The sequence below is a fragment of the Lineus longissimus genome, chromosome 15 (assembly GCF_910592395.1).
Source record: "Lineus longissimus chromosome 15, tnLinLong1.2, whole genome shotgun sequence".
NCBI classification, from domain to species: domain Eukaryota; kingdom Metazoa; phylum Nemertea; class Pilidiophora; order Heteronemertea; family Lineidae; genus Lineus; species Lineus longissimus.
The window spans coordinates 6,477,295-6,492,966 of NC_088322.1; the positions used below are offsets into that span (position 1 = coordinate 6,477,295).

The window sequence follows — 15,672 nt, forward strand, 5'->3', positions numbered from 1 at the left end:
GTAGGTTCTTCATCATAATAATGACATTTTTTCAATGCCTCATGTTGATGACCGACCTGATTTCCATTTACTGGAACTTGCTGAATCTCGTGTTTTGACCAGTAAATCAGACTGTAAACCGATAATGAATAATGAAAAATGAAAAAAAAGCCTCATCATCTTTTTAAATCTCTCAAACGGTAAACAGGATTAATCATTCCCATGGCCTAATACATGTACAATCAATTGCATGAACAGTCAATAGGTTCAGAACAACGGAATAACACATTCAAACGTGCAAATATGAGCCTAATGATGACTGACAAATATCCAATGCCTCAACAATTTTTCTTTTTTTTGTGTATTTCACGAGGAAAATGTAAGCTAAAGGTAAACCCCGTCACCCATTTCCAGAAAGGGGCTGACGAGAGAATCGTGAAATCAGACCGAACTTCAAGCCATCTTGAAGCATTCAAGGGTTAAATGCACACACGATTTGATTAATTCCTGAAATCACTATAGACGGGTCAAGATGCCTCAAGCTCTCCGCACACTTTCTTTACAATACATCGATGTATACTTACACGTACATGTATGACATTGCCAAATTTTAATCAAAATTCGTTAATTTGATCAACGGCATAAAATGGAGGGGCATTTTTTGTCCATTTTCGCAAGTAAATCAAAATCAAATGATTATTCTTATATAGGGAATCGAATTTCGTTCAAATTTGATATACCGATCCACTGATCGTCGTTGTGCGTCGGTATACCCGTCCTTAGAATTATATCGACGCATGGTTAACGCCGATGATCGGCACTGGCATGGGATTTGATATAGGGATGTCCTCAAATCTATACCTCTCTACCTTATTTTGAAAGAAACACTGGGAACCCGGACCGAGAACACGTGGACAGGAATATACTTGTTAGCCTGCCGAGCTTTTAATATCAATAATTCTCAAACTCACCGGCCGATCATACGCGTATTTTCGGATAAATTTGATGGCATAGTCAATCAATCACAGTGTCTGTTCCAGTAGTCTTCGAACAAGACACGATTCGCAAGAACATACTACAGAGAAACAGTCACAGTAAGAGTTCCAATTGTCACCTACACTCTTAAGACATTGAGCTTCTGAAAAGCCTTTTTTCCCAGAAAAACCTTTTAGTTTTTTTTCAGAAGTTTTTCAAAGTTCAAGTATAACCGTAGAGGATTTTCAGGGAAATGAAAAACCCTTTGGGATTTTCATCAACTCAAATACTTTAAGGTTTTTTCAAGTCTCTGAAAAAAAAAATTTGTGTTACACGAAAAACCCTAAAATATTTTCCCGAGGCTCACAAACCATTATTTAAGAGTGTACATGTATGTACACAAGAGTATAGGCCTTAAATCTGTCTAATAGGCTCAAAGACGTTTATTTTTTCACGGAGACAATTTTATATATTTTTTTGAATATTGTTTTTTTTCTTGTCAATTGCCACAGCTGCAAAATTGTCCGACTCCGCTGCCCCGTAAATGCCTTTCTTTTGTAACATGTCCGCTCCGTAACTTCGTGGAGGTGAATGATCGTTATATATTTACTCAGCGACCATTGGGTTTTCACCGTGGTGCGATCGATGGTGACGGGTGATATTATTACCTCATGGCGTCACATGCTTTGTACATTGAGGGAGTTTTTGGTGTTGCCTCTTCATCACCTAACACGAACTGTCTGACGAACGGCAGCTGAAGTCTCCTGCTGTAGTGGGGGTGACGATAATAGACTGATGAGCAATCAATGAATGACAAAGACTGCCCCAGAATTGATGAAAGTTCAAGTCGCGCGTGACATTTTACAGGATGTTTCTGTACATACGCTCCTGAAAAAAGTCATCAACATTTTTTTCGGCCATCGCAAATAATCACACCGTAGCGGTTGTTTTTTGAAGTTTTTCACTTGGCTAAAATTTTTATACGGGGCGCATATTTGTGTTGGCTGAAAAACCGTTAAAGATTTTTCTAAAGCTGAAAATTCTTTATTCTAAGAGTATACTGTAGACTATATACTTCTCGACAGTTTTTGAATCTTGTATATTGGTGATATGTAATTTCGCTGATGGTAATGTACATTACATAAATATCCAGATTGTTCTGTCAAATATTATATAAAGCTTGACAATTGATGAATTGACAAAAGTTAATATGGTTGATTTACCCTTGCGCTAATCGGGCTGTGGCTGTGGCATTCAGAAAAAGAAATCCCAATTATGTACTTTTTAGGACTGGTTTGGAAGGCTTCGACTAACCTTTGCGCCCAGCCAAAATGTGAATCATCGTTCCAATTTCAGTGGAACCCCGGTAACACGACCACTCCTTGGACCGAGGTTGAATGGTTGCGTTACCGGGTTGGACCGAGGTTGAATGGTTGCGTTACCGGGGTGGTCGCGTTAGTGAAGTTGTAAATGAGGTTGCGGACTGCTGCTCGGTCATGTAGCAACGCCGCCTGGCTCAGATTATGTACGCTTTAACTTTCCATGCGTCGCAAGAACAGTTCGTCGATAGTACGGGTTTATTATATGTTTCACTTGAGTTCTGACAATCAATTTGTTTATGTGATTCGGCTCATCCGCTTGAAGTCCGGGCAACATTTGCCCGGCGCATTTGAGAGCCGCGCATGCACTTGTCAATTTGCCGTTACTTGTCCATCGGCGGCATCATGTAAAATTGGGATTTATTTGCTTTGTTAGCATGGTTTCACGTATTGCATACTATCATTGCGAATAAAAAAAAACATATTTTCTCCTGTGTTTTGTTTTCATTCGCAATTTAATGCTCACATTTGCTAAATTGCGACCGAAAGTTCGCGACTTCATTATTGGAAGCAATTACCGCTAATTATCCAACCATCACCAAAGAAAATGTGAATCAGCGGCGCACTTGATGCCAGGTTTGACGAGGGTTGACACCTCTGATACGTGAGAAGATGAGTTGAGTAATGGGACTGTTTTAATCAGTTTAAGTATGAGAAGTGTTTTCAATTTTTCTAAGTCGAAACATAAATTAAAGATTTATTCATAACGAGGAAAGTATCAATTTAGAAAGACTAATGTATTTTGCTTATAGATTTATGTTGGACTTCTTGCTGCAAATTTGTCTGTACCTTACCTTATTACATGGTTTATCCAGAGTCTTTCACAAGTCTCTGGTTTATCGTGACATCATGAAAGTGAAAGTATTGTTTAAATTGGTGCATTTGATGCGATTTTCTGTAAAATATTCGAATGTGAAAAAAAATAAAAAAAATAAAACTTGATTTTTTTGGCATAAATTGTATATGAAATCTAGATTGACCATTGTGGAGGTCAATCATGTTGTTTTTGGGCATTGGGGTAGTTTTCTCATTTCATGCATCAGTTCAAATTATACACTTATCAGTTCAAATTACAAATGTGACATCTGTCTTCTGAAACAAATATGACCTGTTTTCCCAAAAAATGGAAGAATGAAATTGAAGTATTTTTCGGAATACAAATTTGATTTGATTTTAGACAACTTTGAGTAAAGTGTACAATAGAGATTCGTATTTTATGAAGTCTTTAATGGAAAAGGCTGCGCTTAAATTAAACCAATGGTGATCATGCGGACAGAAGCTAATCATAATGACCAACATGACCTTGGGAATACAAAAGAGCACTTTATAATACTACAGATTTGAAGGGTAATAGTGCTCTATATACATGTACCATTATTTAGCTAAAAATAAGTCACAAAAAATATAATGTCCACTAACCCTTTCATTTGGGCAATGTTTTATAGTTATCTAGCCTGATGACCCCATCAAACCAATGCATAGGCCTTATCCTTTTGCGTATTTGCATTTAGTTTCGCCCATATTTTCTAACCATACAATGATATCTTGAAGAACCTACAGCAACGGGAAGTCCTCGACCTATCAACTGACATGGGCCGGGTGAGATCACTCAATAGAAGAGCTTAACATAATTAAATCTATGAAGCAAACAATGGTGAACCTATTGTAAGAAACAAACGGGTTATAAGGTTACAATAGGGTGCTATGCCATCCATTGTACAGTCCTCCTCTGAACGCTCGTCCACAGGCCCCTCAAGCAGATTTATTCAATTAGGTGGAGCTTGGAGGAATTATACTTGAGTATAATTCCTCCAAGGGTGGAGAAATAGGAGAACACTGCCGTACTAATCAACTCGAATACCATTCATTGTCCATGAAAATTGTTTTATCTGCGTCTTGTCAGAATCCAAGTAATCTGCTCTGATAGTTTTAAAAAAAGAAATGACATTACTTATTACCAAGAATTAAAAGAATAGTTTTTAGTAATTCTTGATGATACCATGAGTATACAGCTAATGTGTGGATTGTAAAATTTAAAAAATCCAAACAAAATCATTAATTATTAAAAGATTCAATATCTTTGTTGCAGTGTGATTTTTCCTCATGATTTAATTTCCCCCCTATATAAATGCCACTGAGGGGCAGGTATTTGAAAGAAGGCGTCTAGTTTTTACCTTCATCAGAATCTAAGAGAAAAAAGTTTTTTCTTTTCTATTCTTTCCAAATTTAGTCCAATATTCAAATCTCTTAGTAAACAGCTGTTTTATAAACATTTGGCATCAAATAAAAGGTATGGAGGCTATGATGATAACAATGATGGTGTGAGTGACGACGACGATGATGATGATGATGATGAAAAATAAGTTTTATGGGTTGAAGTGGTTTTCAAGTGAGGGTCAGTAGAGTTCTGTGATTGGGAAAACACCATGTGCCTGTTCCAAAAGGTCAATACATGCTTCCCGAAATTGGTGGCTTGCATTGGAACTAACTTTTTTCCCCGTCATTAAAGGCATTCAAGTGTGTTGGTCAACCATGACTATCTCCTTTGTCCCTCCACCATAAGCCCTAGTTTCCCCTTATGACATCACTATTTCGGACACTCAGCGCCCCATTTCTGGAAAGATATATTGACCCTTCACACCTTGCATGCTCACTGACGTGGAGTGACATCATTGGGAATGGGCAGGGGGTCCCAGCCACTGTGGCATCTGTGTGAACTACATGAGCGCCATCTGATGGGCTAGCCCTGAACCAAATGCATTTTGAGACCTGGGGAGATTTCTGGTTAACCACTGGCTGGATGGATTCGTAGTTCTCCCTTACATGAAGGGGGCAACTCGGATTTAATGACTGAACCAGGCGTGTCCCTAGCATAACGACAGTCTATTTTCTAAACCAGCATTTACCACGAGAAACGCTTTTGGTGAAAGCCAACACCAACTGCAGCCAAGGGAAAAGTGTGTCATATATTATATATAGCGTTGCGTGTTGTCATAAAAATTTTTGGCAGTCAGTCATAAACCATCTCAATTATAGTTATTCTGATTAAAGAAACTTTCCTTTTTCTGTATACTGCAAGTTTCTATTTTTAACTGTCAGAAAATTTGCAAAACTCACCTGGGACATGTTAATGCATGTGCAGTCTTGTTGCGACATGCATGATTTTCATATCAACCACCAACAACTAAAACTTTTTCTCTGTTGAACAAGATCGCGCTGGCCCGTGGCAAACAACTTCCTCTTGCATGTTTGCAGGGAGGTACATGCAAGAAAGGTCTGAATCTCCAGGTTGGAAAGAATAGAAAGAAATCACATGATCTACACTTAGGTTTTATTTAAAAAATTTCTTACAAAACATTAAATAATATACTGCAATAATATAGAATATATACATGCAGAATTTGTACCTTTAAGCTCATAAATAATTTTGTAACATTAACAATGTTTATCATTCCTAACATCACCCCACCTCCCACCTCTCACCATGAATTGAAATGTTTCCCTCTATAGTCGTACTTCCACCTATCAAATCCCTGTGTCTTTTGCGCTTACACCTATGAATTTCCGTGTCTAAATAGACCCGTGTGTCAAATCCCCATGTCTATTGGCCCCACCGAGCTCGATGGGGCTAATCGGGGGCTAATTTAGACCCGTGTTTAACACGGGTTTTTTGATAGGTGGAATCCGAATAGACACGGCAATTGCAAGTTCTAAGATCCGGCGACAGATAGCGCGGTGTAGTTGCCTCGGTATTGCGCCCCCTCCAACGGGAAAGAAACACAGGAGAGCTCCCTACCTTCAGCGCACCTTACGCCGGGGCTATTAACCATTATCTAACACAACTGATAGGTGTAAATGCGCAGTAGAATTTTTGACACACGTCGAAGACACGGGTCTTGAAAAAACACAGGGTTTTATGATAGGTGGAACTACGACTAGTATATACATGCAGAATTTGTACCTTTAAGCTCATAAATAATTTTGTAACATTAACAATGTTTATCATTCCTAACATCACCCCACCTCCCACCTCTCACCATGAATTAAAATGTTTCCGTCATTTACTTATTTTTTCTCAGACATTACCACATCAATGCTAAATAAAACACAATGCTGAACTTGGCCACTTCCAGGACTAGTGTCTACATCTATTGGTGCAAAAGCTTACTAATATTCCTATCGCGATCAGTGCAGCCTGGACTTATCAAAAGTACCTAAAAAAGTACAAATCATGCATTTTTTACTAAAGCAGTTGTTTCACAATCCTAATGCGATTCTTACAAAGCTACATTACAATTCAGCTGAAAGTTTCACAAATGAACTGAAATTGTTTTGAAATATTCATTGCAGTCTCTGCAATTCTTTTACATTCTACTGCAGTTGTTTCAATTGTACAGAACCTCCCTAAGCGGACACCTCTCTATTAAGGACAACCTCACTATTAAGGACACTAGTTTTGGTCCCAAATTGGTTGTTTCCATTCAATTTGACCTCTCTAATCAGGACACCTCTCTATTAAGGACAGCACTTGTCAGTCCCGAGGGTGTCCTTCATAGAGAGGTTCTACTGTAATTGTAATTTCAACTGCGAAGGTTTCATGATTTTTATTGGAGATAATCCCCTTCTCCAATGCCTCTGTGGAAACATGGCAACAATAATATGGAATTCTTGCTGAAAAAGCAAGGCCATTTCGCGGCAGAATATTTTTGCGAGCCTAAAGTCGTACTTCCACCTATCAAATCCCTGTGTCTTTTGCGCTTACACCTATGAATTGCCATGTCTAAATAGACCCGTGTGTCAAATCCCCGTGTCTATTAGCCCCACCGAGCTCGATGTGGCTAATCAGGGGCTAATTTAGACCCGCGTTCAACACGGGTTTTTTGATAGGTGGAATCTGAATAGACACGGCAATTGCAAGTTCTAAGATCCGGCGACATGGCGCGGTGTAGTTGCCTCGGTATTGCGCCCCCTCCAACGGGAAAGAAACACAGGATAGCTCCCTACCTACAGCGCACCTGTCGCCGGGGCTATTAACCATTATCTAACACCACTGATAGGTGTAAGTGCGCCCCAGGTTTTTTTGACACACGGCGAAGACACGGGTCTTGAAAAAACACGGGGTTTTATGATAGGTGGAACTACGACTTAACTTACTCGCAAAATATCCTGCAAGCAAAATCATTCTGTTCGACAGTGTTTCATAATTATTACTGCACCAGTTTCAGACACACACAGAATGCAAAACCCAATACACATACACCAATATCTTATAGGTTTACTGTTAACTGCCAAATTTTTGCCGGCATTTTATTTTCATGGAACTGAATAAAACTGGCATATGTACATGTAGGAGTTGCAAAATTAGAGAAATTTTCTTGAAATCATACAGCAGAACCTCTCTAGCAAGGACACCCTCAGGACTGACAAGTGCTGTCCTTAATAGAGAGGCGTCCTGATCAGAGAGGTCGAGTTGAATGGAAACAGCCAAGTTGGAACCAAAACTAGTGTCCTTAAAAAAAAAATTCTTAAGGTTTTTCCAATGAAAATTTTTTTTCACAATTTTTAATTTGCGAATCCACCGGATTCACGACATCCCCGAAAAAAAAATGCCAGCACAAATTTGGTGGTATACAAATTTGGTGGTAAACAGGAACTAATTTATCACAACTGTACATGCAACTCTTTCTTCCGTTGGACATCACACACGTAAAAAATACAACACATGGACATTTTTTGGTCAAAAGTGGAAAGACTTGGCATACAAATATAATTGGTCAGTTGCTAACTTGTACCGGTAAGAACATTTCCCCACCACAAAACGTATCTTGTGATTGGTGTGACGAGAGGTTATCCCCTCCCCCAATGAGTCCACATTATATGAGTAGTATATTGTACAAACACCTAACGTAAGCAAAGTTTAAGGTCGCCAAGTAGACCATCCTAGTTCCCGAGTTGTAATTAACCTACAACCTCCTAAAGTGCAGGGAGTTTCCTGTCAAATACTTTTAACCCTTTCGCTGTGGGTCCCCACATGGTCCCCTGCCGTGCACACCATGACATGTACATGGTCCACTGCCGTAGGGGTGATGTGCACACCATGTCATGTACATGGTCCCCTGCTGTGCAGGTGACGTGCACACCACATCATGTACATGGTCCCCTGCCATGTGGGTGATGTGCACACCATGTCATGTACATGGTCCCCTGCTGTGCAGGTGACGTGCACACCACATCATGTACATGGTCCCCTGCCATGTGGGTGATGTGCACACCACGTCATGTACATGATCCCCTGCCATGCGGATGACGTGCACATCACGTCATGTCCTTTTAAAATACTTATTCACCAATACGCCAAACGCACTCGGGAATAATTAGTTTCATCCTAATAGTATAGATGGCGACACTTTCAAATTGTTTCGCCCGTTCAGTTAGAAATTAGCTCAACTATTTGTTATTGATATCGACTGTTTGCACGGGCAGTGCACTGGCCGAAAATGGCTGCCGCAGTGAAAGGGTTATTGAATAACGTATGTTTCCAAATTTACATATATATATCAGTTCTTTTGACTTTTCACCGCAACCTACAGTTACGTGGGCACATTCCCCCTCTCCCTCCACATGTAAAAAGTGGTAAAAAATGTACAGAGTACGCAAATGACCACCCAAATCACTGACCCCCCGCGCCCGCGGTAGTTCTGTTTGCATGCCCCCCCCCAAGTTTTATAGTCAGTGTAACAAAATCATCACATTCCCTATGCAGTCAGCATGCAGGTTATCTAAAATCCATTATCTAAGAAAAAACATATTTTTGCTCAACTGGCACACAGGAAGAGTGGTACAGTAGAACCTCCCTTAGCGGACACCTCTATATTAAGGACAACCTCTCTATTGAGGACACTAGTTTTGGTTCCACATTGGTTGATTCCATTCAACTTGACCTCTCTAATCAGGACACCTCTCTAACAAGGAGAGCACCTGTCAGTCCCGAGGGTGTCCTTAATGGAGCGGTTCTACTGTATTCTCTGCTACCTCTGCAAGGAACTGATCTTCACTCAAATTCGGTGACACGCATACAAGTAGGTATTGCCTCACTTCTGCAAGCGTGTGAATGTGTGTGTGTGTAGGGGGGCGGGGGGACTCAATGCACAGGATAAATGGTTACAAAAGCATAAAATATACACTTCAAAAACATAACAAGCATAAAATTCTACAATATATTCCCAACATATCATCACTCGGTTTTATCCATGGTTCATTCTGAGCATCTTTTACATTGGGTTTGATCTGAGATTCATTTAAAGTTTTCAAGCAAAGACTAAAAATAGCCCAATGGTTTGCACAGGAACCTTTTTAAAATGCTGTCGCTGATAAAAATGTCCTTATTTATGCTTTCATTGCAAGTCAGTATAGAGAGAGGTCCTTAATTCCATGTTCTGTCTACATAATACAGGTCGTCCTCGTGAATACTGGTATCGGGTGCCATTTTGAAGAGGCCTATTAGGGTGCCATATATTGCATGTATCATGACTGGCTATTTATACTCCATGAACAGTGTTATTTAAATGTCATTGTATGCACTGGTGGCTAAAGGTCTGTAAGCCACACCAGCGGGTATTTTGAATGTTTTGTTAGTCAATGTTCCAGGGCGGTATGGGAAGCGGCGCTTTGCAGATTGTGCACGACACGTCACAATAAAGGCGGGACCAGGGCCTACTTAGTCCTACTGGCACCCTTTTGTGGACCTCCGAAATGTATGGTCCTACTTTTATAGTACAGAAAGGATAGGCTACCGGTATTGACGAGGACATCCCGCGTATAACTTCAGCCAAAACAATTGCATGCTGGGAATTTGCCAATATATGACAAATTCATAGCAATAGCATCCCACACTGTAATTTGCAACATTATCATAACACTAATAAGGATAATAATAAAAGTATTCCTATAGCCGTATATGAGGACATCAGTTCATGAAATGTTAGAATTCGGATACCCCATATCCAAATTCGGATACCCCATATCCAAATTCGGATACCCCTGAATCTTTAGTAAAGGGCTCAACTGAAGTAAACACGCCCACAACCCACCCAGGGCTACCACCTTTGTCAAGACAGATGTTAGAGCTTTACTTGGCTTCCTTTTCTGAAGCTGACCCCAGATTTTGGACCCCATCACTCGCACCCTTTAAGAAAGTACCGAATTCTTCAGTACAAAATAATGTACACATATGATGCACAGGGTAATGTACAGGGGCTGGATATAATTGATACTTACAAGCAAGCGCTCGGGAGAATTTTCAAAAGCCGGCGTGACAGTGCTGTGTACATTTTTTACTGAATCATGCCAACATAAACTTCTGTCCTATCTATGTTTCCTCCCCCCAATGGACATATTTGTGAAAATCTGGCCCAATGTATCAGAATTCTGATACTAAGGTATAATTCTGATAATTCTAACATTCCTCGGACTGAAATGGACCCTGAATATTTTCTAAAGTAAAATTCCACATGATGAACACACCGACGGCGCAGATATACAGGTCAAACTAGTCAATTTTTGACATCACATTTTCAAAACAATGGTGCTAAGCGAGGCATGCTCAGAGTATAATGATAATTCACCAATTTAATGGATCTTGCAAAGCTCCTACTTTATAATACAACCACTATAATTTCAGACAACAAATTAATATAACCCTTTATGGATTGCCATTTTATTGAGTCACCCTGTATATCATCTTGTAGAAATGATGTTACCATATCTAGGATATAAAGAGTATCTTAAGAACCGATATTTATGTTAACATGACTAATAACACTAACGTGGCCCATCAGGCTAAAATGGGCAGTAAGTCGCAGGTGGGACCTAGCACATATTAAGTTATCCACATGTTCATATAGCTTAAGAGTTCCAGCTTCATTTTGATACCTCTCCCACCTTTGTCTAGATATTCATAAATATGTTCAGAGAAAACAACAACCTTTTACCGATAATGTTTGCAGAAAATGAAGGTTTTGAAGGAAAACGTTATTTAGCAATTTTCTCTTGGGGGAACTTAGTGGCTTCAAAACGTCTTCTAAACGATATTTTTGCCAAATTGACTGACAGAGTACATAGATACATGTATGTACATAGATACATGTTTGTGTGCATAGTTTGTCCTAATCTGAAAGTGGATGTTGGGACTGACGACTGAAAAAGTCCTATAATTGTGTTGCATCTATCAAATGTAATGAATCCCTTTCCGGTGCGAAGGTTTGATAATCCCTTATTATCAACGTTTTCAAAAGAGAACAAAACATGCTCCTTTTGTCAGACCGGAAAAAAGGACTTCCAAAAGTTGTCAGTTTTTGGAAATTTTGATTAACATTTTACTTGAAAATTAAAAAGTGTACATTTATCATCGACCACCCCCACCCAGTGTATTGATATGTCTACAATTTACTGGGAGGAACGCTAAGTCGTGATTAGTCAATTTCTTTTTACTACTAGTTCTATAAAATAAACTGTTAAACTAGTTTGTAAGTACATGTACTTACAAATCGTATAGCCTTCTGTTTTAAACAGAATGGTGGCCATATGAGGAGTCTGCTATCTTGGCAAGAATTCACATAAGATTATAATTATTGGCTATGCCACACCCCCAACTCCCCGCCCTTTGAAAGTTTTACAAGTTGGTGGCCATAGGAGTAGGCTGCTATCTTGGTAAGAATTCACATAAGATTATAATTATTGGCTACACCACCCCCCCCCCCTTTGAAAGTTTTATGAAACTTGACTATGACATTTTTAAAAAAGTCTTTGAAATTGACCCAGATTTTAAGAATAAGACTGAAGTGCCAAGGCCCCCCCTCTTTCTCTGAATCCTTGTTCCGCACCTGGAAACCTCACTTCCATATCCAGGTTGATAAAGATCTTTACACATCATAAAATCAGAAACACACTTTACCTGAAAGAGAGGACTACTCAAAATTGACACAAGGATATCACCATTAGAAATCCACCAATGATAACATGATACTAAATCCACCAATCAGAACTGACATCCATTTTAAATTGACCAATACGAACAGAGTACAGCCAACTTTGAACGACAGCATCCATTGAGTATACAATGTAAAATTCATTGACCAATTAGGACAAATGAACTGATTTGAAATACATAAACGGACCAATCAGGGTAGAGTTTTTAGATCAAAAAGATCAGCTGACTAATCACTATGAGAATACACCTCTCTTCACCCCAATAGGAATGAGAATCAACCAAAAACATATACAGTTCCTCAGAGCTAATTTCCAGTCATTTGGCACAGCGTATTTTGCTAGCGTCACCGTGATGATGTGGACTTCATGGCAGACACATATGAAGATAAACGTTGTCACGATCACGTTCAGGACTTGGTTACTGGGGACGAGGACAAGAACGCCATGGGTGTCGGCTGCCAACCAGATGTGGTATTGCGCAATAAATAACTGGAATCAAAAAAAGAAGCGATCAATATTTACAACAAACATACGAAACACATCGAATCATTTTGTTGCAATGGTGGCGAGGTTTGATCCCGGCGAGAACTTAGGATTGTATTTCTGGATGAACTGGTGCGGCACTGAAGGAACTAAAATTCCTGGCTCTTCACAGCCCTTTGAAGGAGACGTAAAACCAAGGTTCCTTGCACCTCAAGCCTACGGCAGGGCAAGCAAAAAAATACCCCACCAAGTGAGAAACACGAGAATCTCGCATGAACTCAAGATAGAGTCGATTGGCTAATAAAATCGACTGGTGCCCAACCGTAGAGGCATGTAAATTGCCTTGGAGGAGGAATACTCCCTGAGGAACAACACCTCAGTGCAGAAGTACACCTCATAGGCAGTTTGAAGTTTGAACTTCGATACGAGTGAACCTATATTGCGTGTTTTAAATCCTGAAATATGATATCCATAGACATGACTCACACAGACTCTTGACCTACTTAACCAGATTAGTAAGTCGCCTTGACCTAAATTTTTGTCAACTCCCTTTATTAGGGCCTTTTCTTGACCTGAAATATCAAGTGACTTACCTCTAATGATATCTTTCCAAACCATGCAAAGAACGTGCTGTATTTTTGTCGAATGATGTGAAATGTATTACGAAGGAATATGTATGAGATTATCTGAAAAAAAATGCAATACATTTTAAAACCACGAATGAAAGATTGTTAAGGTTGGGGTTGACAAGCGGCGAAAATTTATTTCAATGCTGTTTTCGGCGTTCATGGTCAGTCAATTAGAGACAGGCCCATCTACCTGGTTTGCAATTGACCAAAACAGGGAATATTTTGCATACAATGCGAACAACCATATAAAAGGGGAGGTAATATTCTACTTACTGGAAGGAAAACAATATAGGAATGAATGTCGTTGCACTCTTCTTTGCTTCGACAGAACATGGAAAACACAGCGTAACTCTGAAAATATAAAAACAAACAAACTTGTGAGCTGTGCTGCAGCACCAACTGGGGTTTATTGCCATGGTGACTTTGTCTTTGACACAGAGAGTAAGAGACCAACTCAACCCATGTTTCTCGAGTGGACGGGGAATTTGACTTGGCCTGGTATATGCACCAGGTAACCCATGTTTCTCATGTGGACGGGGAATTTGACCTGGCCTGGTCTATGCACCAGGTAACCCATGTTTCTCAAGTGGATGGGGAATTTGACCTGGCCTGGTATATGCACCAGGTAACCCATGTTTCTCAAGTGGACGGGGAATTTGACTTGGCCTGGTCTATGCACCAGGTAACCCATGTTTCTCATGTGGACGGGGAATTTGACCTGGCCTGGTCTATGCACCAGGTAACCCATGTTTCTCATGTGGACGGGGAATTTGACTTGGCCTGGTCTATGCACCAGGTAACCCATGTTTCTCAAGTGGATGGGGAATTTGACTTGGCCTGGTCTATGCACCAGGTAACCCATGTTTCTCAAGTGGATGGGGAATTTGACCTGGCCTGGTATATGCACCAGGTAACCCATGTTTCTCAAGTGGATGGGGAATTTGACTTGGCCTGGTCTATGCACCAGGTAACCCATGTTTCTCAAGTGGATGGGGAATTTGACCTGGCCTGGTCTATGCACCAGGTAACCCATGTTTCTCAAGTGGATGGGGAATTTGACTTGGCCTGGTCTATGCACCAGGTAACCCATGTTTCTCAAGTGGATGGGGAATTTGACCTGGCCTGGTCTATGCACCAGGTAACCCATGTTTCTCAAGTGGATGGGGAATTTGACCTGGCCTGGTCTATGCACCAGGTCAAATCTTAAACAAAGGATAAATGAACTGATATCAAAGGGACAACTTGGGCGTTGGATTTGCCTGGCCAGGAGGATAATACCCCTGCTTGACACCATGCACCGTCACTTGTAGTATCACACTAACACTGAGCTCTAATATTGACTTTCCGTCAGTGCAATGAGGCAGTTTTGAAATTGAACATGGCATAATACTTACTAAGATTCCTAAAACAGAGCCAATCGTGATGGACAAGGACAAGGTCCGCGGGAACAACATGCCTCCGCCACTGTCGTTTAATATCTTAAGCTTCTTTAGGGTAGTACAGGCAAAGGCAAACATGATGCCATAGAGAACACTCTGTAAAACAGAATCAAATCAAGTGGTGAAGTTGAGGAAGCTTTACAGGGGCAGCTTACAGGGGCAGCTTTACAGGGACAGCTTTACAGGGGCAGCTCAGGCTGCATACAAATATCGTTTGAACAATTTTCATTGCTCAAGTGACAATCGTTTCTTCTTTAAGATGACCAAATTTTCATAAATGTTATGTTGGGCAGCCTCTTATCCTCAGTCGGTAACACTACTGGTCTACAAAAAAACAAATGTGGCACTTAGGTTTGAACCGCATACCTCTTCTGCCTGATCATGCTCAGTGATCATGCTCAACACAGTCCTTTGAAAGAGACTTGAAACTCTATCTCTCTTTACCCAAGGCCGAGTATCTGTGCCAGTGTGCTACTAAAGATTCGACACAGAGTTATGGCTCAGTCAGTCATTTAGAATTTTGATCATATCAACGACCCGCATTGACTGGTATTTGTGACTTTGATTCGATTTTTGAGGGCCATGATATTTATGTTGACATTTGATACATTTGGCATGGTGGTGTGAACTCATGTCAAATAACGGGAGAGATCTGGTTAGACCAGTTAATAATCAGAAGGTTGTGGGTAGGATCATCACTCATCTCTGTGCCCATGAGCTACACACCTCATCCAACATGCTCAGTTGACTCAGGAGACTATAAAATGGGTGCCAGGCTTGCCTCAGAAGTTGACCTCCGAT

The 15,672-nt window shown here is 40.3% G+C and overlaps 1 protein-coding gene across 3 annotated transcripts in view; it reads right to left on the reverse strand.

The window, feature by feature from the left end:
* Positions 1-5,652: 5,652 nt before the first annotated feature.
* LOC135499515 (N-acetylneuraminate 9-O-acetyltransferase-like) overlaps positions 5,653-15,672 on the reverse strand; it is a 32,392-nt gene continuing 22,372 nt past the window's right edge. For all 3 annotated transcript variants that reach the window (XM_064790311.1, XM_064790313.1, XM_064790310.1), the window contains 4 exons: positions 14,827-14,967; positions 13,706-13,783; positions 13,397-13,489; positions 5,653-12,809 (listed from right to left, as the gene is read on the reverse strand). In XM_064790311.1, the coding sequence (XP_064646381.1) occupies positions 12,555-12,809; positions 13,397-13,489; positions 13,706-13,783; positions 14,827-14,967 (567 nt within the window). In that variant the 3' untranslated portion in view covers positions 5,653-12,554. The remainder of the gene's footprint in view (positions 12,810-13,396; positions 13,490-13,705; positions 13,784-14,826; positions 14,968-15,672) is intronic.